We start from the raw sequence: 27,044 nt of genomic DNA, 5'->3' as shown, positions 1-27,044 counted from the left end.
GCTAGATCAGTGCTCTTAAATGCTTCGGACAATTTATGTCCTGGAAAGGATACCTTCTTAGGTGTGTGAGTGCCAGCTAATCAAAAACCAGTTCTAAACCAGATTGAAGTTGTACTTTCATACATTACCAGGAATCTTATGTAAGCCTGAGACAGAGTGCGAAGTGTGATACAGTAGACGCTAATCACCCAAGAAAGAACGAAGTGTAATATGACCTATTTCATGTCAGAACAAGGTGAAGGGGGATTAAACTGATGACATTTTTATTTCACTAATTACAACAGGCACCTCGGCACACCAGCTGGTGCAAATTAGATTCACCCCCAAGCTGTTCTGCCCCATGCTGGCGCCAGGGCAGGGGCAAAGAATCAAGGAGCTCTCTAATCATAGTCATCACAGTAAGCTTTCAAACATGTTACTTTAAGTAATCTTCGTGTAACTGCAAATAGTAGCATGGTGAGTGGAATTGGTGAAAGAGGGTCAGGTTTCAGGAGGGGCCTAATTCAGTAAGACACCAGGGTGTTTAGGAATGTAATCGGAAGCCAAGCAGCTCCCTCAAACTGTAGACCAGGGGTCTCAAGCTCAAATCACCACGAGGGCCACATGAGGACTAGTACATTGGCCTGAGGGCTGCATCACTGACACTTTTTCATATAAAGATACAAAAGCCCCGCCCCTCTGCCCCGGCCCCACCCCCACTCCATCCCTTCCATGAGGCCCCACCCCTGTCCTGCCTCTTCCCACCCCTTCCCCGCCCCCATTCCAACCCCTTCCCCAAAGTCCCCACCCCAACTCCAACTCCACCCCCTCCCTGCCCCTATTCAAACCCCTTCTCCAAATCCCCGCCTCTTCTCCGCCTCCTCCCCGAGCGTGCAGCTCCCTGCTCCTCCTCCCTCCCTCCTGGAAGGCGCTAAGCGCCTGGAGGTAGGCAGAGGAGCAGGGATGTGATGTGCTGAGGGGGAGGAGGACGGCGGGGGAGGGGAGCTTGGTGGCCACAGGAAGTAACTCGAGGGCAGGGAGCTTGGCGGGCCGCAGCAAATAGCTCCACGGGCCACATGTTTGAGACCCCTGCTGTAGACCCTCAACATAATGCATAAAGATCTCTCTCCTACAACACTTTCTCACCCTAGCATTGCTCATTGCTCATGAAACACAAACCAGAGCAGAACTGCCTTTCTGCACTTTACAAGCATTGCTTGCAAAAAGCTGTGCCCTGAAAGGAATTTCTGCAATGGGAGAAAATGGGGCATGGAGGGAGAAGACTTTAAAGTACTGAAGTTATGAGCAGGTCAATTTCAGAGCAATAACCAGGAGTCTGTGATGAACTGATGAGAGTTTGCATCACAGAATTTTATATATGCCATTTGGTTCAATTCCTTACACATCTGTCACTTTCCAGGTGGCTGCTGCTTCAGGTGACTGCACCAGACATTTTTATTTATGATTGAAGAGATGAAGTCACTTTTTGCAGCGCTAAGACACTTTGTATATCTTGAGCATGAGCTCCCTTTAGTCCCTAATTAATTGCTTTTGGTTACAGACCATTTCATCAGGTAGTTTCACTGGTCCCTTCTCACTTTCTCATGTTGTACTTTCAATAGTGCCAAAGCACATCAACTTTAGAGAAAAGGCAACTCTTTGTAACTAGATACAAAGGGATGTTTTTGGCCTCTAAATTCCAATGAATAATTGACATGCTTGTTTGCTCTTTACCTATTTTTGAATTGTAAGAAGGAATTTTAGTGCTAATAACTGAATTTATATATTTGCCACAGATATTAGCTCAGTTCAATATTTATATATGAAGTTCCCATATAACACACTCTAGTACAATGTGGGTCTTTGTTCCCCTCTAATGGTTGGTCTCTATGAAAGGATGATAGCTTACTATAGCTGCCGGTTGGGAGACTTGCTCAGGTGGTAGAGGACTCCTGCTTTTAACATTCTCTACGTTACTTATACGGTTTCTATTACTATAGTGTCTGAGCACCTCACGGTCTCTACTGTATTTATTCTCACATCATTCCTGTGAGGCAGGAAACCATTAACTCCATTTTACAGATGAGGCACTGAGAGACTAAGTGATTTGTCCAAGTACTCTGACACTACAGTGATGGGCATGGTAGAAGAGCCTATATAGAATGGAACAGATCACACATGAGGTCTGGCAGAGCATGAATTGAACCTGCGTCGTCTAATACCAGACCAATGCCCTAACTACTGGACCATCCTTCCTCACTAACAGGCCTGGCTTGAAACCTTCAACAGTTCTAGTAATACTAATGAATGCAGAGCACGAGTGACACACATCCCTGAAACCAAAATCAAATTCTCCCTCCAGCCAGAATGGCAAAGGGCCATCAAACTAACTGGGAAGATATTTGATCTGCTAAACAGTTGGCCTTTTGAGATTTTTTTATAAGTTGATACAGAGGATAAATAAGCACAGGAGCAGTTTATTTTTGTGTATCGCTTTATGCTGTGGTTCAGCATCATGAAGTTTGGGGCCTATTTCAAGTTGCTTTTCACCACTGTTCTTTGCACAGCTCCCTCCACCCTAGAAGTCATCTGTGCTTGTATCCTGTGAGGTAGGTTGCACCCTGTGCATCTTTGTAATTTCCTGAAGGTTGCCACTATCCATTCTCAAGTGCTGATTTAGGTCATAAGCTTTTGTTTGGTCAGCAGCTGTTCCAGAAATGTTTTTGAGCATTGCTGCTGTAGGGAAACAAAAAACAACCTAAATGCACATGGAGCCTGTGTAGAAGCCAGAGCAGAAACCATTTGTGCTTTAAAAAGGAAATTGTTCCTTGTTTCCCCTTCAATGTTTTGTGTCATTTTAAAAATGTTTGTAAAGGGCTGGAGGGAAGGGCAGGCTGATTCTGAGCTGGTGTAAATCAGCAAAGCTGTGTTGGAGTCAGTGGAACTATGTCGGCTTACACCAGCCGGGGACCTGGCCCATTAGCTGTAACTAGAGCTGTGTGAGTTTCATTTTCCAACTTCCGTCTCCCACTACTCATTATCAGCCCCAAAGTAATTCTGTTTAGCTATGCCAGGAATGAATCTGGCCCCTGCTCCTGCTGTATAAACGTCTATAAAATATACCCCCTCAAAATCCTCCTTGATATAAGCTGACCTAGTTACCCCCATCTTCTGGGGAGGACTCTGTGAAAAGGAAACTTGTACTGGAAATGTCATTATGCAAGTTCCTAGACAGTGACTCACATTGGCTGTGTGTAGCTAGGGGTTCATTTTAACACAGAAGTCTGATGTCTGATTTGTCACTAGTGAACAATAACATTTAGAGTGGAGCTAATGGTATTCCAAGCAGCTGGAGATCTTGGGATCCCAGCCGTATGAATTACCACCTGAAATATGACTGTCTTTTTCATCCTTTTTGCCCAGGAGCATCATGGTATATCTGATTTCAGCACCATCACTATAACTCTAGTTGAGTTCATATCTGTGTGCTTTTCTTGAGTATGATCCGATCCTGCACCAGCTTGCTGGAAGTTTTGTTTAACAGAAAAGGAGACATGTTAAAAACCAAGGCTCAAGGAGCAATGGTCTAAAGGGGAGGTAAAACCATGAAAGGTACACAGGCTTTCTGCACCTGGCTTCAGGGCAAGGGGAAAAGGAATGCTTGGTCTACACTACCAAAATCCACACCCCTGAGCGAGATAGTTATACGAACCTAACCCCTGATGTAGACAGCACTATGTCAACGGGAGGGCTTCTCCCGCCCATATAGCTACCACGGGAGAAGTTCTTCTGTCAGCACAGATAGAGTCTTCACTAAGCGCTACGCTGCTGTAAGTTTAAACGACCCCAAAGACAATGGAGTCATTACAAGGGATGATGGCGTGGGTAATAGATAAAACTGGTAATCAGTGGGCCAAAGGCTTGGAGATTTGAAGATGCTTTCCAAGGTTTTCTGGAGCGTACCAACTGTACTAAAGCCTCACTCTACAAGGTAGGTAACCTCAAGGGTTAAGGCATGGTAGCACCCCAGGATAGCTTTATCCCTGCCTTCTCAGCCCAGAGCTTCTAACCATCAGCTGCCCCGCCCCGCCTCATATTTGATAGTCAAATGAGGAACCTGGTGCTCACTGGGAGATGGCTGCTAACTTCTGTGCTCAATGTGAGCATTCAGACACTTTCTTACACTCAGACACTCCTCCAAAAACTGGTGTGGATCACAAACTAGACTTCAGGCCTGCTGGAGACACAGGTGCTGGAACTGGGAGTGATGCTGCACCCCCTGGCTTGAAATGGTTTCTATCATATGCAGGGTTTACAGTTTGGTTCAATGGCTCTCAGCACCCCCACTGTAAAAATTGTTCCAGCACCCCTGGCTTGAGATGCATATAATGGAGAAAAAGTAGTATTATTTAAACCCTGCTGTTGTTTGACCCTGTAGAGGTCAAAATCAAGACTTGGGGTAGGAGCCTGCAATGCTGATTTTGAATGAAGAGTGAATAAGCTGAAACATACTGCAAGAGAAGAGTCAGATGCTAGAAGGACAGCCTGGGGTCTCAGTAGTCTGTGTTCAACACGTAGTTTGGAAATGCAGGTGTAATACTGAGGGGTAATCCTTATGTTGGTGAGTTAGCAAAAAGAGCATTCTCCAGCCTCGATGAGGCTGTAGAGGGGATGATTTAAAGAGCTAATGGGCATGGTTATAGGAGCTAATCCAATCCTGCTGGCATAGAGGTGCCCGAAAAGTACTTGGATGTAGTGATGTTGTCAGAAGTACAGTGACAAAAAGAGGGGAAAAGAAGACACAGGAAGTTGATCTATGTTTATAGATCACAATTATCTAGAATTGACACTGACTCAGAAGGCAAATTCTCTGGTTTACCAAACTGTCTGTTGCCACAGGTCGCTGAGTTCACTTCCTTCTGTGGTTGTCTACATAACCCCTTTGATGCTGGTTAACACTTGCAGATGTCTGAACCCAGCATTAAAACAAGAGCAGCAAAGTTGAGTACCTGTCATGAAGGATTTCTAATGTCAATTCCTGAGCAGAGTGGTCAGTGTTATCGCTGGTCCTCCATATTTCTCTTTATCACTTATTCTTTTATTGAATTTGTTTTGAAAAATATAAATAGATCAATGAATAGGAAAAGCCACTCTCTCAAGTTCAGCAGAAGTTAGCATATTTTGTCCCATATCTTTCCTTACTATTCCTCATATCAACGCACTTCCAGAATCTTATTGTTGCCTCTTTTCAGCTGAGTGGTGAGCCAATTTGGAGGCCTTGCTGGGTTGTTTCCATTAGGAGGAGAAATTGATGTTGGGAGTCGGGTATCTCTTTGTTCAATCCTGTTTATTCACAAAGAGTGTACAAAGTTCTGCTTCCCTGTGCACAGTGGGAACAAACAACAGGAGGCAAAGAGTCCTGTGGCCTTATTGGGATCCAGGAAGTGGGCGGGCGAAGCTCGCCCACTGCTAAAGGATCCCTCCCAGCCTAAGGGGGGGATCCACAGGACCTGGGAAACCAAATAATTACGGGGGACAACTAATGAACAACAGGGACGGGAGTGCGGTCAAAGGGTCAAACGAAAGGAACCGGACGGGGACACCGAGCAGAGAACCCCGGACAGCGCCCACCGCTCCTCAAAAGCGTCAAGGGAGTCAGTGGATGCCACCCAGAGGAACTCTGCCCGGAGGCGTGAACAGACAGAGGATCGGAAATAGGCCCCACAGTCGCAGGAGACTCCATCGGCCAACCTCCTCACCCTGGTTTTATAGATGTCCACTTTAGCCAGGGCCAGGAGGAGGTTGACCAGGAGGTCCCGCGACTTAGTGGGGCCACGGACAGGGAGTGCATAGATAAGGAGGTGAGGAGAAAAGTGCAACCAAAACCTTAACAAAATATTCGTGAGGAGCCGGAATAGGGGCTACAACCTGGCGCACTCCAGATAGACGTGCGGCAAGGTTTCTCTCACACTGCAAAAGGGGCAGGTGTCCGGGATTGGGGTGAACCGCGCCAAGTACATGCCCGTGCTCACGGCCCTGTGAAGGAGCCGCCAACTGATATCCCCGGCGGGCCTCGGGACTAAGGTGGAATAGAGGCTGGCCCACCGGGGCTCCTCACCCTCTAGAGGTGGCAGGAGGTCCCGCCACTTTGTGCAAAGAGTCCTGTGGCACCTTACAGACTAACAGACGTATTGGAGCATAAGCTTTCGTGGGTGCATACCCACTTTGTGGGATGCATGTAGTGGAAATTTCCAGAGGCAGGTATAAATATGCAAGCAAGAATCAGGCTAGGGATAACGAGGTTAGTTCAATCAGGGAGGATGAGGCCCTCTTCTAGCAGTTGAGGTGTGAATACCAAGGGAGGAGAAACTGCTTTTGTCGTTGGCGAGCCAGTCACAGTCTTTGTTTAACCTTGAGTTGATGGTGTCAAATTAGCAAATGAACTGAAGCTCAGCAGTTTCTCTTTGAAGTCTGGTCCTGAAGTTTTTTTGCTGCAGGATGGCTACCTTTAAATCTGCTCTTTTGTGTCCAGGGAGGTTGAAGTGTTCTCCTTCAGGTTTTTGTATATTCCATGACAACTCCAGTTGGGAGTTTATGTCTCTCACGGGGCCTATCTGTGCTCTAGTTCTTGGCCACTGGTGCACAAGATAGAGAAAGAGGGAATTGGGAGTTTCTTCTCCGGATGCAGTCAGTCATGGAGAATCTCCCCATAGTACTCGAGAACATGTAGAGAGACAACTGGATATAGTATCGCTCCAAACCGTATGACTTCAGGAGAGTGTCCGTTAGTGGCTGAGCTCCATCAGCTGGGATGTGTGTCCTGATCTAGTATATGAACACATGTCTGGAGGTCAAAGGCCCCTGCACTGACCCCAATGTGCCCTCTGAACCTGTTTTCAAGAGACTGAAGCTTTTTTAACAGCAACGGTTAAACATGGAACCAGGTGTCTGCTCCCACCCCGTGGCCCCAGGATAGTGTATTTTGGGATACTGACTGAGGCTTTTTCAATCCCACTCCAGAGGGACTTCTCATTCAGGGGCTCAAAGACAGGATTCCAATACCAAAGTACGCCCGAGTGACAGGCCAGGGTGACTGGAGCAGATAAAAGCCCTGACGTCTATCTCCAATCAATCAAGGCTCTGAAGTCTTTCAGAGCAGAGCACAAGGAAGGTCACTTAATTTTCAATAGAGAGAGAGAGTCTTCTGTGTAGAACTCCTAACAGCTACTTAAAAGTTTAATTGTTTATTATTATCACTATTGTTTGTGTTACAGTCCTGCCCAGTGGCCCCAGTCATGATCAGGGCCCCATGATGCTGGGTGCTGTACGTTCATACGAAGGCACCGTGCCTTCCTCTGCCTCCCCCAATTTTAATCTTATTAATCAAAAAAGCAGAGTACAATTTTCTGTAAAGAGTTGTCATTCCACTGTAGCCCATAAGAGCAAAAGATTTGAGGCTAGTTCAGAGCCACACATCCACCTTGTAACTGTTGGAGAGAAATGAGCACACCAAATTTCCCAGAATGCCCTGCTGCCAGGGTGCCTCTGTTTGCATGTTGCTTTGAGGTGTGATTCAGCCGTCCTTACTTACACTGAGTAGTTCCACAAGTACAGTGGGGCTACTCAGAGTTAGGTACTACTCAGGGTGCATAAGGATGGCAGAATCGAGCACTAAAAGCAGCATGCTAAATAGGGGAACTCTGGTAGTGCAGTCTGGTCAATGCTTTGTGTGTTCATATAAATAACACCATAATTGCACCTTTTAATCAAACTCTAGTGCAGTGAACCAGTTTGTTTGTATAGATTAGGTAGAGAACAGTGTATAGAAAACAGGGGTTTTCCTAGTTTGCAGATGATACCAAGTAAGGAAGCACAAAAAATGGTGAGGCCCCCACAAAAATGCAATTAAAGCAGAGCTAAAATCATTTTAATCTCTTATGTGCTAAGTGCTAAATGTAATTCAGTCCAAGCAAATGGAGGATAATCGCTCCAAACTGAAGTGCTCAGAGACTGAATCTGTGCCAAATGAGCGTACCACAATCTGGCCAGAAACTAGATCTGAGAGATACTGAAAAAAATTCCCCTATGGCCCTCAGTGCAGGCAAGCAGCAGTAAAGAAAGCAATGAGAATGCAGGAGAAATAAACGATACATCCTAGGGGATGTCAACTTTACCAGCTATATTGGTTACACCTGGTGTAGGACAACCTTACGCTTGCTCATCAGCATACTTTTACAAAGGCCTTCCCGAGTCCATGAGGGAGAGCATGCAGTCATGAGCCTCAGTCTCGTCCCAATCAGCAACCTGAAACTGTCATTAGTTAGGAGAGATGGTGGGAGAGACCAGGGTTCTTGCAGTAAAAAGATTTTTTTTTTTAATGAAGCAGATTTTTGTAAAGAACATGATACGAGCAAACTGCTGCCAGTGCCAGGGGAGCAGAGAAACAAAATAACAAAATCCATAGGACTGAGCTCAGCTTTCTGCCTCAGCGCCCCCCCCCCCCCCGCCAATCTTAAGCCCAGTTTGGCCCCTGTGCAAGTCAGAGCAACCTTGTGACTGCTGTAACTTCTGGTGGCTGGTGTGCTCTCCAGCTGCACCCCAGAATGCATCCTACAGTGGACTGGAGTGTGCGAGGGGAGAACCAGGAGCTGGTGGCTTACAGCTGGCTATACCAGCAGAACCCAGAGAACACATGGAGTGTTACCACAGTGCTCTCCCTTCTTTGCACTCATTGTCCATGGATCCAGCCCAAGTTCTTTGTATTAAGAACAAATAGAAGGCAGCAGCTAATCTGTTTTGCACACAGTGTCAGAACAAGCAGTGTGAACTTTTGTTTGTGCAATGAACCAGTTACTGTAAAATTTTAGACAAGAATTAAAGGGTAAAGAATGAACACTATGGTGGACACAATTGAAATCAAAGAGGAGCCATGATGAACTCATTGCTTCTCCTCAGAGTCAAGGAGCCTGGCTAACAAAAGCAGATATTAAAAATGCCTTCAAATATGCCAGTACATCATTCCCTTTGGCATCTTTTCTGAGTTGGCAGACCCAATAAATTCTGTCTTACAGTTAGATTGAGCTTTGGCTGTCAAAGCCACACTCAAATATTTGACTCGCTTTCTGAAGCTCCGTGCTGGATCCTTGTAAACAACTTTTGTTTACTTTTCATCTTGCGTTTCCTGAGCAGTTCTCCAGGTCTGACCTCAGAACCATCATTCTGGAATCGCTGTAGCTTCCCAGCTGAGGGAACTTCCAAAGGGATCACACTAAATATTCTCTCTTCTTCCAAGCCTACGAGAAACTCATCTACATTAATACATTATTAGTAGGGCTGTCAATTAATTGCAGTTAAATCACGTGATTAACTCAAAAAAATTAATTGCGATTTAAAAAATGAATCGCAATTAATCTCAGTTTTAATTGCACTGTTAAACAATAGAATACCAATTGAAATTTATTAAATATTTTGGATGTTTTTCTACATTTTCAGATACATTGATTTAAATTACAACCCTGAATACAAAGTGTATAGTGCTCACTTTATATTATTTTATTACAAATATTTGCATTGTAAAAATGATAAACAAAAGAAATAGTATTTTTCAATTCACATCAATTCACTGTAGTGCAATCTCTTTAACATGAAAGTGCAATTTACAAATGTAGATTTTTTTATTTGGTTATATAACTGCACTCAAAAACAAAACAATGTAAAACTTTATAGCCTACAAGTCCACTCAGTCCTACTTCTTGTTCAGCCAGTTGCTAAAGTTTGTTTACATTTACGGGAGTTAATGCTGCCTGCTTCTTATTTACAATGTCACCTGAAAGTGAGAACAGACGTACGCATGATGCTTTTGTAGCCAGCATTGCAAGGTATTTATGTGCCAAATATGCTGAACATTTGTATGCTCCTTCATACTTCAGCCACCATTCCAGAGGACGTGCTTCCATGCTGATGACACTTGTTAAAAAAAAATGTGTTAATTAAAATAAGCACTGTACACTTTGTATTCTGTGTTGTAATTGAAATCAATATATTTGAAAATGTGGAAAACATTCAAAAATATTGTATAAATAGTATTCTATTGTTTAACAGTGCGATTAATCGTGCTTAAGTTTTTTAATTGCGTGATTAATTGCGATTAATATTTTTATTTTAGGCACCCAGGCCTAATTTTGGCCTAAGTCTATTCATTTTGTATTTGTGTTGATGGGAACATCTGAAAAAGTTGGGGGGAAGCAAGCAGATTCCAGTACAAGAAGTTAGTTTGAAGCTAAACAATCAGTATTCTAACTTCACCTGGGGGCAGAGAGCCACCCTCTGGGACCAGATTCTCTGCTGTGTGAATGGGCAAAATTCCTTTGATGTCAATGAAGCTTTACCCATTTACAGCTGCAGAAAATGTGGCCCCAGATGTGTTGATCACTCACACTGCTTCCTCTTTCTACCCTGGTTTATTTTGAGTATCCATCTTCCTCAACAATCCTTACAGCCAAGTAATCTTCTTTGTTCTCTATAGCGGTTGGAATTGTCAGCCCCTCATCCAGTGGTCACATGATCATCTAGAGACCAAGCAGGAGTGAGACTAAACTTATCTCAATTTAATATCAGTGAAGTTAACCTCTGCAGCCCTGACAGTTTTATTCTTAGCACCAGGGGGCTATAGCACTAAAGCTTTTGCTAGTGCCATTGTGATAGCTGTTAAGTTTTATGCTCCATGTGGCTTTCATGCAGAGCAGAGAGGAGTGATGTAGTCTTACCCATATCCCTTTTACTTCATAGCTGGAAAGGTGAAATAACCAAAAAATTTTCCCCCATTTTCAAAAATGCATTTCAAGTATATTTCTACTCCCTAGACCTAATGCTGCATTCTTTAGGCCTTGTCTACATAGGAGAATTTACCTTGATTCCTGCCATCAGCAGCCAGAACCCCAACACAGACAGGCAAAGCTGTTATTTGCATCAGTGGAGCTCACCCCTGCTTAAACCTATGGTAAACTGCCTGGCAGGAATCACAGCTTATAGCAATTTACCACACTGCACAAGGGGCCAAGCAGCAGTGCTGATAGCGGTAATCGGGGCAAATCCTCAATGTAGAAGAGAGTTGACATTTTCAAAAGTGCCTCACTGACTTGGAAGTCTAAATCCTATTTTCAAAAATGACTTCAGCACTTAGGAGCCTAATTGTCAGTGACAGTCAGTGGAACCTGAATCACTTTTGAAAATGGGATTACGGCTTCTGAGCCATTTAGACACTTTTGGAAGTTATACTCCTGGTCTGATTCAGATAGCGCTCTCGTGGAATGTAATGGGAGTCTTGTCCAAGAAAGACGCTCAGGACCGAGCCCTGTAAGAGCTGCTAATGAAGTGCTCCTATGCTATGTGACAGGTTTCAGAGTAGCAGCCGTGTTTGTCTGTATTCGCAAAAAGAAAATGAGTACTTGTGGCACCTTAGAGACTAACAAATTTATTTGAGCATAAGCTTTCATGAGCTACAGCTGATGCATCTAATGAAGTGAGCTGTAGCTCACGAAAGCTTATGCTCAAATAAATTGGTTAGTCTCTAAGGTGCCACAAGTCCTCCTTTTCTTTATGCTGTGTGAGTGCCTCCTGACTTCACGTCATTAACAAATGTAGAGCCATCTTTCTTCCCCTTCGTTTAGGGGCTGCTAAAGGCTAATGAAATCATATATTGTTGGTTTGGTTTGCTTACATAATAGTCAAACCACGTTTGCTGCAAGTCCAGTGTTCAGTCACAAGATTCATGAAGGGAAGCCTTAATTAGAGTAATTGCTCTATTTATATAACAATTCCCCTTTGTCTAAAATCAGATAGATCTTTGAGAAACCCCGTTTCCTTTAAAGTTAATTTCTGTTTTGTTGTTTCAGGCCACTCCTCTTAATGAGCCTGAGATCCTGGAAAGCCCATTCTATCTCATTCCCAAGGGAGCTGCATTTTGGTTCCATTAGTCTAGTGCACTCTTGCTTTTCCTTTTTGCGTTTATCATAGTTCACTAACCACAAGAGGGAAACGCTAAGAAAAAGTAAAAGGAAATATTGCTTTTGCTTAACATCTTGAAGGCAAGAGTTGGATTGGGATGGTTTGGCTTAGTGTCCATTTGAGGGAGGTTTGTCTTGTGGTTAAGAGAGATGGGTTGGGACTCAGGAGATCTGTCATCGGCTCTGCCACAGACTCTCTGTGTCTCTCTGGGCTGGTCACTTAACTTCTCTCTGCTTCAGTTCCCCATCTGTAAAATGGGGATAATAACACTTCATTAAATACTTACCTTCTGCGTCTCCTTCGCCTGTTTAGATCCTAAGCTCCTTGGAGCTTCGGTTGTGTCTTACTAAGTGTACAACTTAATGACCTGAGTTGTGACAGCTACGTACTACTGTAGTACAAGTAGTAATAATTATTGCTAGTAGAATCCAACTGTTGTGGCTAAAGAAGTCATTTTCATTGCTCACCCATCCAGATTCCTGAGGTGCTTTTCCTCTCACCCCTCGTGTTTGGATTTTTTTATTTTATTTTATTTTTTTTAACATTTCCCCCCACTAAGAAGTAGCCTACTCAACACAATATTGTGTGTGAAACTAATCAACACTGCTATAAATAAATACAAAATAGATATGTTAAAATAATGCTGAGCGTGTGTGTGTGATCATTATATATAACTCTAAAAAGCAAGGAAATTATTATTAGAAACTTGGTTTGTACAAATATTTCTGCACATTCTCAAGTCTCTAGACAAGTCTATAAAGCCATGGTTCTTTATAAATCAGTTGCAGTGCTCTGGGGCAAGCAGTGTACAGAATAGTCCACCTGTCTACAGATTTAACTCTTGTGGGTGAAAAAATATTTTCCCAGTGGTGAGCTCCCTTATGCCTACAATCTCTGTTGTAGCTTCGCTGGCAGACTAATCTTCCACTCTTAACTGTATGGAGTGATTCATTACATGTTCTTTCAGTAAATATGTATCAACAATCCCATGGAGGTCAGGTGTTCTGGCTCAATGTGCTGTTTTTGGCTGACGTGCCTCTGAGAAGTTCAGATGAGGTCAGGCTCAAAATAACTGTGAGTTTACAGCTTTACAAACCCATGTAGACAGAGGAGTCTAGGCCATTGATTTCAATGGAAGCAGGATCAAGTGACTTATATGATTTTTAACCTGTTTTGCTTTTGCTAAGGGCTGTCTCATTCTTTCTATGTAACTCTTTGATGGGCAGTTTGTAGATAGAGCTGGGGAAAGAGGCAGATACTCGTATTAGTTGTCTAGATATTGGTGCAAAATACAGATTCTGATTAAGTACTAAAAGACATTTTCCGAGAGAAACCTTTTACCTGTGAATCATCTCCCATTAACTGCCAAAACACAATAGAGTTGGACCTGGAAGGCCCTGTAGGTCTTTCAGACCTGGGCCTGATTATGAATATATATTAGGATAAGTCTTGGTTCTCTCTGGATTCTAAGTGGGGCCAAGACTTTCCTCTTCCAGAGTTTATCATTTCCTAGTACAATCCTAGAGGCCAGGCCCTGGATTTTTTAAATGTCCTTATGTGTTTTCCCTTGCCCTATTCATGTTTCATCTGGTATCCAGAAGCCCTCAGAGCTCTCTGGTGGCCTAGAATGGCATGCTGCAATACCCGTCCTGCCACTGACTAGTGAGGAAGGTGTTGGCTAAACTTTTTGAGCCATTGGCACAGGCTTCAATCTCCCATAATGTCACATAAACACTTTGGAGAGGAAGGTTGTTCTTGGTGGTTAAGGCATTGGATTGCAACTCCGGAGAGCTGGGTTGAATTCCCTGCTCTGCCACAGACTTGCTCTGTGACCTTGAGCCACTTATGCCTCAGTTACCCATCAGTAAAATGGAGATAATCCTTTTTTTTTTCATCCACTCTTTGTCTGTCCTGTCTATTTAGGGGCTGTCTTTTACTGTGTATATGTATAGCACGTAGCATACTGAGTCCCTGCTATTAGGCCTCTAGATGCTACCGTAATACAAAGAATAAATAATACAAACATTTTTACTGAGGTTCTAAGCTGCCTAGGGAGTTTCATAGATTTTTAAGGCCAGGAGAGACCATCATAATCATCTGTCTGACCTCCTGCCTTAGAATTTCAGCCAGTGAATCCTGCGTGAACCCCATTACTTTGGGCTGAATTAGAGCATATCTTTTAGATTATTAAATTTAATGAGAATCGGGCATCCAAATCCCTTAGGTGGCTTTGAACATTTCAGCCTTTAATTTGAAGTGCATCATATGATACGATATGTAACTACATTATGGGACAAAGTATTAAAATTGACACAAGTAGTAAGAGGCGCTGTTCGCGTTCTTTTTTTCCTGGGACTCAGTTGCCAGATACCTACTCGATGATGTTAAACCCAACCATTTCCCACATAAAGCATGTTGACTCTATCCAGACCCACCATTTCCAGAAAGCACGGTAAGATTTCATGTTCTGAAAGACTAGAAATGGCAAACAGCAGGGTGTTTGTGACAGCCTCTGGGTCACAGAGGCATGAGGCCAGCACATCAGCCTATGTAATAGGGTAGGATGTTCTGGGGTGTCATGACTATAGTAACAGTTTACAGGTACTGTATAATGGCATCCAAGGGCTAGAATTTCAGAATGATAAATCACACATACTGAGCGGCATTTGCATGCAAAATGCCTCAGTACTGTGTAAAAGAAGTCAGTCAGAGATGGATGCAGTTATGTGGGATGATAATAAATGTGCCTGTCCTTTCAAATTGTATCCTGCCTGTTTTAAAACAGAATCTTTTGGGCCTGATTCTCATTTAATAAAGCCCTTTGCTATCACTCTGGTCATGTAAAGGCGCCTTTGGAACATTTACTTATTTACACTCACTATTAAGGCCCCACTACTCTGTCAAAGTGGTGTAAAGGGGCCTTACTGTAAATGAGGTAGAGGCCCTTCATTTTTTAGAGAGACATAAAGATAATTGTTCAGGCTTCTGCTTTATCACTTGAGCCCCAATGCCTGTGCACACTGAACACTCACACTTCCAAAACCAGACCAACTGCAGAGCAGGACTGAATTTATACGTAAAATATGAAGCACGGGAGAAGGAGGCTCTTCGATCAGGGATCCAGTGGTTCAAATAATTTCCCTTCTGAAACAGGGATCACTTCAAAAGGATTTTCGCAGCAGCCCAGCTATGAGCTTGGCAGTAATTATGCATCTTCCCAGAACTGCCCCAGGGGGCAGGCAGTCAGAAGTGCGTTCCATAAGTGACCAAATGGGAAAGGCTGATTCCCTTCCTCCCTCCTTTGGATACCAAAAACCAGACACATTTGGGGTTGAGATACCTTGTGTCAGCTATAATTTCCTGAGGAGGTGCAGGAGGTCTACTGTGCTAATCAGAGCCAGCTAACCGAACCAGAACAATTGGGTGGACTTGATTTGTTGCACTGGATGCCTTTGCTTGATGCAGTTTTGGTATAATGCTGAATAAAACAAGACATTGAGAATGTAAACACACTCCTACTTCCCAGGGCTCTGGATTGGTTTTGTGAATGGACAGAACCATTCAGATTTTTTTGGTTGCATGGCTTGAACCTAAATGTACCAACCCTTTAGAACATAAGAATGGCCATACTAGATCAGACCAAAGGTCCATCTAGCCCAGAATCCTGTCTTCCGACAGCGATCAATGCCAAGTGCCCCAGAGGGAATGAACAGAACAGATAATCAAGTGATCCATCCCCAGTCACCTGTTCCCAGCTTCTGGCAAACAGAGGCTAGGCACACCATCCCTGCCCATCCCGACTAATATCCACTGATGGACCTATCCTCTATGAGACTTTGCTGAGATTTGAAAATTTTTGTTATTTTTCATTCTAAGCAGAGGCAGCATAGTGTAGTGAATAGGTACTGGGCTGGGAGTCAGGAGACCTGGGCTCTATTTCCAGCTGCTGTGTGACCTCGGATAAGTTACTTCATCTAGATGTGCCTCCATTTCTCCTTCCCCTCCTTTGTCTTGCCTATTTAATCTAAGTTCTTTTGGGAAAATACTGGCTTGTACTATGTGTTTGTACAGGGCCTAGCACAATGGGATCCAACCATGGTAGGGGCCTCTAAGAACCACTGTAATACAAATAAGAAAGAGTAATTTTTACTTTCTCTCTGGGTCCAGAAGTGGGTTTGCTGAAACAGTAGGAGAGAGGTTCTCATCTCTCCAGCATGACCGGAAGCAAAAGCACAGGGAATCTCACAAGCGAATCTGTTATCATGTGATTTCCAGCCACTCTTGCAAACCTAAGAAATTCATATAAAGACTCTGAAAGGGTTTTGCTTTGCCCCTCACTGATTTGTATATGGATTGGAATCTGAGCTGTCATGGAAGATCTTACAGAGAAATAGATCAAGGGGAATCCACTAATCCCAAATCAGAGTGTTTTGGGGATGTGTACTTCCCTTGGATTGTGCTGGCAGAGAGGAACAAAAGCAGGAAGACTAGGAGGGGGGCTCATAGGAGTAAACAGCCCCTCCACTGCATTTTGTCCCCACCCAGGAGATACCACATAGCTGGAGCTTTGTGGTAAAAAAGGGGCACACTTAAGGCACAGCCACAGAGCAGTTGCTTTGCATGGTGCAGTCACCTGTGAATCCAGATTATCAGCTGCAGTAAACGGCATTAGCTTCCCTTCTGCACCTTCAGACAGGGTTGGTGGAAAACGGACATAGGATGGGAGAGCCAGTGACAGCATATGGAAGCCATGCTGCCAAGAAAGGAGGTTGGGAGGTCAGAGAGCTCCATACAGGAGCTAGCTCCCTGTGCTGGTGGCCTGAAGTCTAACAGGGTGGTGGTTGGTCTGTTTGTGGAGCTGAGGGTCCTATAGGCTTCCCAGGCTGAAAAATCGCCCATGCACACTTGCATGAGGTCAGAAAGCCCCTCCCATTCAGGGGGGAAATGTGGAGGAAACTCCTCAAGGTGAATCTTGCAGAATTTCCAGTGTTCTCTGTCCCTTCTCATTGTCCAGGGGAGGGAATGACTGGGCCTTTTAGTAACTCCTCTTCGAGGAATTCCAGCCTTCTGAAAGGTTCTTCCAGTCAGATTCAAGAAGATTTCTCAAAGCTCCTCCTGCCCATTTTAATGTTTTCATTGCCGAGGATGCAGTAGACTTAAAATTCCATCAACAGTGACTGGGGTGACTGGCGCAGTATTTACTGAATTTAATGCTCTTCCCTCCTCAAGAAACTCATCTGGACAACGCAGCCAATGATCCTGATTTTCCTTTCTGCTGCCATTTCAGCTTGCCCCGCAAATTGAAGTGGCTGGTTTTTTCCAATCAAATTGAACTGGATTTCTCTTACTCTAGTGAATCAAATGTTTGTAGTGGCGGGGTGGAATTTTCATTTGGTTTCTTCAGTCTTTTAAAAAATTAGGTCCTGAAGTTTAAAAACAAAACAAAATATTCCTCGTATGAGAAAAGACTTCCAAACTGCTTGAAAATGCATTCTCACTTGAGTATTATTTCCAGAATCTGAAAGATACAAGCCATATCCCTCTCACACCAGTACTGAACCAGTTAGATGAGCCATAGCTTTTATTATTACTTTCTTCCAGATCAGAACCCCTAGCTGAAGTTTGATGCGCTATACAGAGGTTTCTTTCCTCTCGTAGCAGAGGTGGGAGAGTCTTCCTATGGGTTTCACACACACAAGGTGGTGTCACCTCTGTGAATTCATATGTTCAGTTTTCTTTGGATTGCCGCTTCCTTCTTAATGATCTGTGACATTCAAACCCTTCCTCATTCTCCTCAGCCGTCTCTGATTTCTGAGAGACTTCAAGAAGAACGTGGCAGGTTTCTGGCTTCACTTCAGCAGGCTGAGGTTTCGGAAAAAGGCACAGTTAAAAACTGACTCTAATCCAAAGCCCAGGCAGCTGGCAAATACCAACCTTATAAAGAGCTTTTGTTCTTGAAAAAGAAAACCCCCAAAACAATGTGCAATGTCTATAGTGCTGCAGATGATGCACTTTAACTTTCTTTTATTATCATGGTAACCAAGGATGTATCTGAAATAGAAGATTTCAGAGTAGCAGCCGTGTTAGTCTGTATCCGCAAAAAGAAAAGGAGGACTTGTGGCACCTTCGAGACTAACAAATATATTAGAACATAAGCTTTCGTGAGCTGCAGCTCACTTCATCGGATGCATAGAATGGAACATTTAGTAAGATTATATATATATACACACACAGATAAGTTAGAATTTACCATACAAACTGTGAGAGGCTAATTAGTTGAGATGAGCTGCTATTAGCAGGGAAAAAAAACTTCTATAGTGATAATCGAGCTGGCCCATTTAGACAGTTGACAAGAAGGTGTGAGGATACTTAACTTAAGGAAATAGATTCAATATGTGTAATGACCCAGCCACTCCCAGTCTCTATTCATGGTATCTCATTTGCATATTAATTCAAGCTCAGCAGTTTCTCGTTGGAGTCTGTTTTTGAAGCTTTTCTGTTGCAAAATTGCCACCCTTAAATCTTTTACTGAGTGGCCAGAGAGGTTGAAGTGTTCTCCTACTGGTTTTTGAATGTTATGATTCCTGATGTCAGATTTGTGTCCATTTATTCTTCTGCGTGGAGACGTATGTCTTACTGTATGTTCCATTCTATGCATCCGATGAAGTGGGCTGTAGCTCACGAAAGCTTATGCTCTGATAAATTTGTTAGTCTCTAAGGTGCCACAAGTCCTCCTGTTCTTTTTTATGGAATAGAAGTGGCCAAGGACATAAATATACCCGTGCTTCCTCCCTAAAAGAGGAGTCAGGATCCCTGCATGTTCTTCCAGTGTAACGAAGGTGGAAAGTCTGGCCAGCAAAGTCGGCTCAACAAGAAAGCTGAGGACCGGTGTTTGTGTGATTGCTAGTAATAGGTGTCTCCCCTGTCTCCTTGCTGGGTGTGAGTAAAGGACTAACCAGGTTCATTTATTTTGCTCTGCAGTTTATGACCAAGAACCCCAACTCACGCCTGGGCAGCCTGGCTCAGGGTGGGGAGAACACTATCCTGAGGCACCCCTACTTTAAAGGGTTGGACTGGGACCTGCTGAACCAGCGCCAGATGGAACCACCCTTCAGGCCAAGAATTGTGAGTGATGGAGTCTCTTGCTCGCTCCCTCCTTTTGCTGAATTATCTCCCTACCTGTATAACTACTGGGGAGAAGGATGCAGTGGAAGGGTGGCTTTGTGATTAAGGCACTGGACTGGGACTTAGGAGAAGTGGGCTCAATTCACAGTTCTGCCACAGACTCCCTGTGTGATGCTGGTCAAGTCACTTAATCTGCCTGGGACAGAAAGATACCTAAGCATCTAAAGACACATTTTCAGAAGAGCCTAAGTAGATTAGGCTCCTAACTCCCCTCTGTGCTTTAATTCCCTTGTACAAAATGTGGGGTAATAATCCTTCCCTTCTCCCAATTTAGCCCTGCCTTGTCTATTGAGACAGTGAGCTGTCCAGGGCAGGGGATGTCTCTCACTGAGTATTTGTACAGTGCCCAGCCCAGTGGTGTAGTGATCCGTGCTGGGGCCTCTGGGTGCTACTGTAATGCCATTGAATAGTTACGATGACGGGGAGCACAGAGTGCTGGTCCCTCTGTCCCATGATACCATACTGCCCCACGGATGCTCCTCGTGATGCTTTCACACTCATTCTCTCCAGTTAGCTTCCTATGGCACCACTGCCTTTTAAATTCCCTTTTGGGGCCTGATCCTCAGGGCTGCTGAGCTCCTTTATCTCACATTGCAGTCAGTGGGCCCCCTCCTGTTCAAATCCCAGTGAGTTCAGTGCATGCGGAATCAGGCCCAGTGGTCCTTGCAGGTGCTCAGTACTTTTCAGGATCAGGCTCTTTATGTTCTGCCTTTTCTTTCATCTGAATCCAAATCTTCCTGGGACCAGGGTCTTCCCCAGTCTTAATGTTGGGACCGTGGCCCAGCCGTCCCTGGTACTTGGCCTTTGCTTTGGCTAATGAGGAGTTCGGACTTCAGAACCAAGCTTTCTATTGCCATCCAGAGACCTGTGTGTCTGCTGAGCTTGCAAATCTTTGGGTTGTGCAAGGTTTGTGAGACTTGTCAAGGAAACCATAAGGGTGGGATTTTCCAAGGCTCTCAGCCCTGCCCTTCTCAGCCCCCTGGAAATCAGTGGTAAAATGCCCTTTTGAGACACAGCTGGGAGCAGAGTTGAGCCAATGCTGAGTATGTTTGAAAATCCCATTCTAAACGTACACATGTTCTTGCACAGTGTAAAGTGACCATTCCACCAGGTCCAGTGAATTCCCTTGCTATAGTGGATCTGGAAAAATAAACTCTTGTGATGATAAAACTTCTCCTTGCTGTTCCGGGGGCAGGCAAAATCAGTGTTGTGTCAAAATGTACCATAAGCCAACTTTGGGGTCTCTATTGAAAACAATCATACTTTGTACTGGGTGGGTAGGAATCTGGCACCTGGAGACAGGGTGTTTGTTCCTCCTGTGGCATTACTAATTCATTATTGTACAAGTATAATGGCTTTTGAACAAAGGAGAAGATCCCCCAACTAGGCCATTTCAGACACTGCACAGATAAGCAAAAGACTGTGTAGATTCAGCTAATTGGAAACAGTGTGTATAATTACTGTGAATGGCTGGGCCTGTGCAATCTGACACTTAAACAAAGTAAGGGATTACTGCTCCATGGGGTCTGCCATTCAGCAGCAGTGCAGGCAAAACTCCAGCTGATGTCAACTAAGTCAGCGAGGGGTTTGCCAGCAAAAGGCCTATGGAGGCTTACAAAGGACAGGCTTTAAAGGGCTAAGCAGGGCCATGCAGCATCTTACAGGGTGCAGCCCAAAGTGAGTTACAGAATAGCTGAGCACTCCATGGAGGCAGTCACGCATCTCATTCAAGACCAGAAAAAGTTACAAACAAAGAGAATAGAAAAGTGATGGTGCAAGTTTTTGACCTCTCCTCTTTTTGTCTTTTTTTTTGTTTGGCAGAAATGCAGCGAAGATGTTAGTAATTTTGATCCTGATTTTATAAAAGAAGAACCAGCTCTAACCCCCATTGAAGAAGGGATTATCGCAATGATTAACCAAGAAGAATTTAGAAACTTTTCATACACTGATCCAGAATTACAGCCATAGCCACATGGAAGGTTGTGCAAGGTGGTGATAGAATCTGATGGAAGAAGTGAAAATTGGTTTACCAGGAGTTTCATTCTCAAGGAATACACTGAAACAGCCTTATATTATGCAACAGCACCAACAACAAAGTTACCTTAATGTGAAATTAAAAAAAAAACAACAAAACCTCTAGGATTTGTGCAACTCTGATATCAAATATTTATAGGGCTGGAATAAACATGGTACAGTATCATAAATAGTGCAGACTATTAATGCTGAGCTATGTGGTTCAGCACAGATCTGACTAGTTGCAATTTGCAATGAGTTTGGGGAGTTGGTGCGAGCATGAAATAAGCAGAGTTTTGCAGCTCTGAGCCAAACAGACATTTTACAATACCGACCTCTGCAAGACTCAGCTTTGAGGGATCCAGCACTGCCCCCTCTTTGGAAACATAGGAAAGAACCAGCAACCACTGGGCTCCTTGAGCAAGATGATGTATGTGGCTCTGCCTGTTTCTGGAGTATTTATTTCTATCCTAAGGACAAATGGCTCTTTGAACCTGTTATGGGCTTCCATGTCGAATGTTTTACTGTGCAGACTATCAAAAAAGTGTCACCCCTACCTGTTCTTCCAAATCGGAGTGAAGCCACTTGTAACTCAGCGTTTTAGTATGTGTGTGATATGAAAAGTTTTAGCATTTGCATTCTGTGAAATGCCTTTTTGCATCATGCACTCTCGATGCTCCTTTCTTTCTCTGCATACCAGCTGTTTTCAACTAAAATATTGTGTGTGAAACCTTGCCATTTACTTAGATTTTATTTAATTATGTTATACGGAGCCCCTTTTGCGAGTTCCCTGGCTCATTAAAACTTCGATGGAAAATGGTAGCTCTTAAATTATTCGTAGTGTTGTTGTGACGGGAGCTGCAAAGCTGGCAAGCTGTTTGAAAGCAGAATTGTCAAATAATAAGCAACGACATAAAAGGACAACACTCTCCCCATTAGAAGGATAAATCTTTGCTAAGATTCAAGGAGAGAGGTGACCTAGTTTGGTTTTATTCAGAAGGGATGCCTTATCAATTGTAGCCTTAAGCACGTGAGCCATAGTCAAGTTGGTACAATGCTGAAAGCAGCTTCTAGACACCAGTCACTCCAGTAGGAGATTCAGATGTGCTTTACCTTCACTTCTGGAAAGCGGACATATCATATGTCCGTTTCCAATGCTGCCTTCTTTAGCCAATGCTAAGCTTCAGCCTGCATGTCAGGATTAGAACCATTTTTTCCTGAGGATTTGACTACCTCCTGGGCAGATACCAATTCATGGGAAGAGGAGGTGGGTTTTAAACAGTTTGCAAAGCTATTTTGTATCACAGGTCACAAGTTTAATCTGAAAAAAGGGTGGTCTGGGAAGACTGTCCATGTTCTCACGTCTGGTCTACACACTGACAATATACCTGCAAAACTCTGTTGGTTAGGGGGGTGATTTATTTTATTATATTTATTTTTCTTACTCATAGAGTTGAATGCATGCAAGCCCGAGTATGGATGCAGTTCTACCAGTATAAAGTCCGTGCGTATATTGGTATAGTTTATTTCTGTTCCTGTACAGGAATAAATTTTATACTGCTGTAAGCACTTGTATACCACTGTAACTGCATCCATACTTGGGGGCTGCACTACTTTAATTATGCTGGGCTAGTTAAAGTGGTACAAGTTGTGTATGTAGACAAGACGTTACAGTCCAATCCAAAGCCTATGGAAGTCAAATGGTATCCTTTCTTTGACCTCCGTGGTCTTTGGATCAGGCCACACCCACCACAGCAGCATCTGAGCACTGGTAAAAACGGAGATTCTCTCTTTAACAAGCAATAAGCACGTGGTGGGCACCAAATGAATAAAAATGATCATTAGAAAAACCTTACTTTCAGCACTGGAAGGAGTGCTTCAGCAGGCAAATTCTCCATGGGTAAGCCCTTTTGGCAGTTAGTCCCACTGGAGATAATTGTAGAGTAGCCTCCTGGGGATACCTGTGCCATGAAGGTGATTTGTGATATGCCTCCTTCACCAGATGGCTGGTATCATCCCTCTCACTTTTATTGGTAGTGTTGCTCCTCTGAACATCCATGGGCCTCATGGGATGCCATTCTTGATTCCCTCCTCAGGAGTTAGAGCTGCCAAATCACCCATAAACATTGAATCTTACTGTTGCATCACCCTGCTAACCGGACTCCTGTTACATCAATGGTTACATCGTTGATTGCAAGATGCATGTGGAAAACCCAACTTTTAAGACTTTTATTGATGTACCCCCAAGGATCCATATTGGGAGTGAATCCAAGGAACAGGCCATTGTGACATGTTTTCTGATTTACATTTCACAAAAATCTCTGCTAGAAAGTAGGGAGTAGGAGTATCTCTAATTGCACGTAACACCATCCTGAAGGGAGCCCAGCAGGAAAAAATCTCCCCTTGTACAGCCAATTTCTGATTGGTCATTCACCAGGGGTAACGTTTTTGGACGGGTGAGTAAAATGTCAGGGGTGAAGTCCTGGCCCCATGGAAGTCAATGGCAATTTTGCCATTGATGTTATTGGCCCCAGCAATTCACCCCATAGGTCCTTTTACATTATCCTCATCATTGTAAAAGCATGTGCATGCAGATCTCTTGCCTGGGCTGGAAATTCAATGGTAATTTGCAATTCTGCTGTGCAGTGTAAAATAATCATACTGGTTTTCACAATTCAGAATAACCATTCATCTCTGCTGTCTTCCTGGAGCTAGAATGGCAAACATAATGATTTAGCTGCCATAGTCAGCAGATGCTGAATCAGCGCAATTGGCCAGGTTCCTTGAATTCTGTCATTCTTTTAGAAGGAATTGATATTTCGCTTTCACTCCTTCAAGACCATGTTGGCTGTAGAATGAATATCAGTTCATTAGAAAGTATCCATGCAATAATTTTGGTTTTTGCAAAAGCAGATCTAGCATTTAGGCTGTTGTTGAATATACAGCTAAAGGTTGATTTTTAAAACAAAGCGTCCATACGGAGAAGCTCCTGCGTGAGTTCCTCTGCCAATTATTTTGACAGCATGACCAGCTTGGGTGGATATGATTAGACAGTTTTAGTATATTAATTTTAGACCATGCATTAAACTAGCAGCCACTGGTTTCCAAAGATTAAAGTACAGAGAGCTTGTATTCACTCCAGTATGAAAATTGGCCATGGAACAAATTATTATTAAGCAACTTTGCCCTAAAAAGGTAAATGAAGGCTTTTTAATACTTGCATTAAAAAGAAAAGTCTCTTTGATGTCTCAGCTCTGAATTCTTGTTATGGACTATCCTTTCATTTTCAAAGATGCAGGAGATTTAGCCATAAAATTCAATGGGCTAAATCTCATACAAGGCCTTTGAAAGTTTAGGGGAAGATGCAATTCAAAGAAGGCAGATGGCTCAAGATATATGACAAGTAGGCTATCAAAGGAATTGTTTTTAATGCAATGGCTTGGCAGGCAATGAAAAAACATTGTCAATAGCCTCGAAATATTTCTAGGAATTTAATTTTAAAATAAAATTTAGCAATTGTATAAAGATGCTTTGCGTAAGTTATAAAATGCCACATCGTGTTTTCACTCATTTTCGAACTGTAGCACAAGCAATGGCTGCATATAGTTGATGTTGTCGAAGCATTTCTGCCCTAATCTCCTCATTACCTTCCATACCTTTCAACTTCCAGGATGAAATTTTCCATATCTTTTTTCAAGCTGGAGAACAAGGGGATGGGCAAGGAGTAAAGTTCACTTTTCCCATTGCAAAATATCTCAAAATAAGCAATTTGAATTGCAAAGCCCTTATAGCGTCAAAGTGCCTTTCATAGTATTGGCGATTCTTGCAATTGTATTGTGAGTCTTGCAATATTTGTTGTTTTATTTAAAGCCCCTGCTCTTGGAGTCATGGGATTAGGTGAGAACCTCAGGTTTTGTTTTTTACAAAAGTTTCTGGTCCCCATGGTTGCAGAGGAAAGCTGAAAAAATGTGACCCAGATATTCCCAAAAGACTCAGAAACCAGAAGATAAATTAAAAAAAAAAAACTCAGAATGATTTTTTTTTTTAATTCTATGATTTTTGAGCCAACCTCGTGATTGGGGGGGGGGGTCTGGCTCATGCTTTTTGAACATCTGGGTGGGAAATACTGCTTTTGTTACCCTGGCAAAAATTCTGTTGATTTAGCTGAGTTATATGGGCTTGACAACTATAGTGCTGGTGGCACTGTAGTAAAAATATGGTGAACCCTGTCTCGTTTAGTGCAGGAGGATACAGGGACACAGTTAAGGGAGCTCAGAATTTTTGCAGGAAAGCAACTGCAAAGGATCCTTTCTCTTGCAAGGCTCAAAAGCTGCAGCTGCTGAAGAGTAGAATGTGCCTGCAACGAGAAGGTCTGTTTTGTACCTTCTGCAACTTACACCCTCCACACTGTGAATGAGGCATGGGCTGCCTGCTGGTTGCTAAAGTACCTAACAGTGGATGAAGCAGAGGGTTTGTCAGTGACATCTTATCTGTTCTTGCTTGCCAGTCATGTAGGCTGACCAGATAGCAAGTGTCAAAAATCGGGACAGGAGGTGGGAGGTAATAGGTGCCTATGGGAGAAAAAGACCCAAAAATCAGGACTGTCCCTATAAAATCGGGACATCTGATCACCCTACAGTCATGGCTTACTGGATGTTACAGTTACAGTGTTGTCAACTCTCGGGATCTGCAAGTTTCATGATATTTCTTCTTTTTCTTAGAGCCCCAATTCCTGCAGTTGTGTAAATATAAGAATCTTTGCTTGCATTTTTAACAAAAACGTCATTTTCTAACCTTTCTGATTGAGTTAAAAATGGGACTCAAGTGCATCCTAAAGACTCTAAAGGCAGAAGACAAGTAAAAAGAAACCAAGATATATTGGCCTAAAAACCATAAAAATTTAACCAAAAAATCTTATTTGAATGCTTGTGGTTGGTGATACTACAGTTACTAATGCACTCATTTTGCACTTACATCTCATTGCTGCTTAATTAAGTGTCCATGCCTTGGCGTATAGTTTTCTACATGAAGCAGCAGGCACCTCTTGCTGTTGGCATGTTCATACACAATGTGTTTCCATCACGGTGGCACACAAACCTGGTTTTATTTTTTGCATTGTATAACCAGGGTGTGCTGGTCCTTTAAGCAAAGCCCTGTTCCCAGTTCAGCCCCGAACCAGGGAACTGTGGGAGTTGCAATCTCCACGGTTGACAGGAATAAGAGCTGTCACATCAACAGATGCTAGGAGGGTGTGCGGCAGGATATAAGCAACCTGTTCGCTCAGTCCAAGAAGAGAGCAGGAAATGACCCAGAGCTCTGGGCCTTTCTTGTTGGGGCCCTGGAAGAAGCTTGAACTGTGCCCAACAAAAGAGAGAAGAGAAGACTGTAACCCTGATTAAGAGAGAAGAGAAAGGAGAGAATGGAGATTTTCAAGTGGTTTAACCCTTTAATTTGGAGGTAAATTACCCAACCAGCAAAGTTTTCAGAGTAGCAGCCATGTTAGTCATGCCTCCCATGAAGCGAGCTGTAGCCCACGAAAGCTTATGCTCAAATAAATGTGTTAGTCTCTAAGGGGCCACAAGTCCTCCTTTTCTTTTTGCCAACCAGCAAAGCCACCTTCCTCAATTGTGCAATTTTGGGGCATCTAGTAAGGTGTTCTTAAATGATTCCCAATTATCATTTGTTGTCAGGTGGCATGTGTGTTTTCTCTCCGTGGGCTGTCCCACCTCTGCACAGACCTTGATAGTTCTATCCAGAAAAACCACAGACTCGGTTTGGTGGCGAAGGTGCTCAGCCAGGTTTATTGTCGACAAATCACGATCCTACTGCCCCATACGTGCTACAGGTACACTAGCACATGT

The 27,044-nt window shown here is 43.4% G+C and overlaps 1 protein-coding gene across 1 annotated transcript in view; it reads left to right on the top strand.

Annotated features, from left to right (window-relative positions):
* PRKCH (protein kinase C eta) overlaps nucleotides 1–21,913 on the top strand; it is a 168,775-nt gene extending 146,862 nt beyond the window's left edge. Inside the window, exons 13-14 of the mRNA XM_073349907.1 lie at nucleotides 18,967–19,110; nucleotides 20,992–21,913. Coding sequence (XP_073206008.1) covers nucleotides 18,967–19,110; nucleotides 20,992–21,138 — 291 coding nt within the window. The 3' untranslated portion in view covers nucleotides 21,139–21,913. The remainder of the gene's footprint in view (nucleotides 1–18,966; nucleotides 19,111–20,991) is intronic.
* The last annotated feature ends 5,131 nt before the right edge of the window (nucleotides 21,914–27,044 follow it).

Source organism: Lepidochelys kempii, chromosome 6, assembly GCF_965140265.1.
Source record: "Lepidochelys kempii isolate rLepKem1 chromosome 6, rLepKem1.hap2, whole genome shotgun sequence".
Lineage (NCBI taxonomy): Eukaryota > Metazoa > Chordata > Testudines > Cheloniidae > Lepidochelys > Lepidochelys kempii.
The sequence above is the reverse complement of the archived record's forward strand: the minus strand, read 5'-3'. Positions and strand labels throughout refer to the sequence as shown.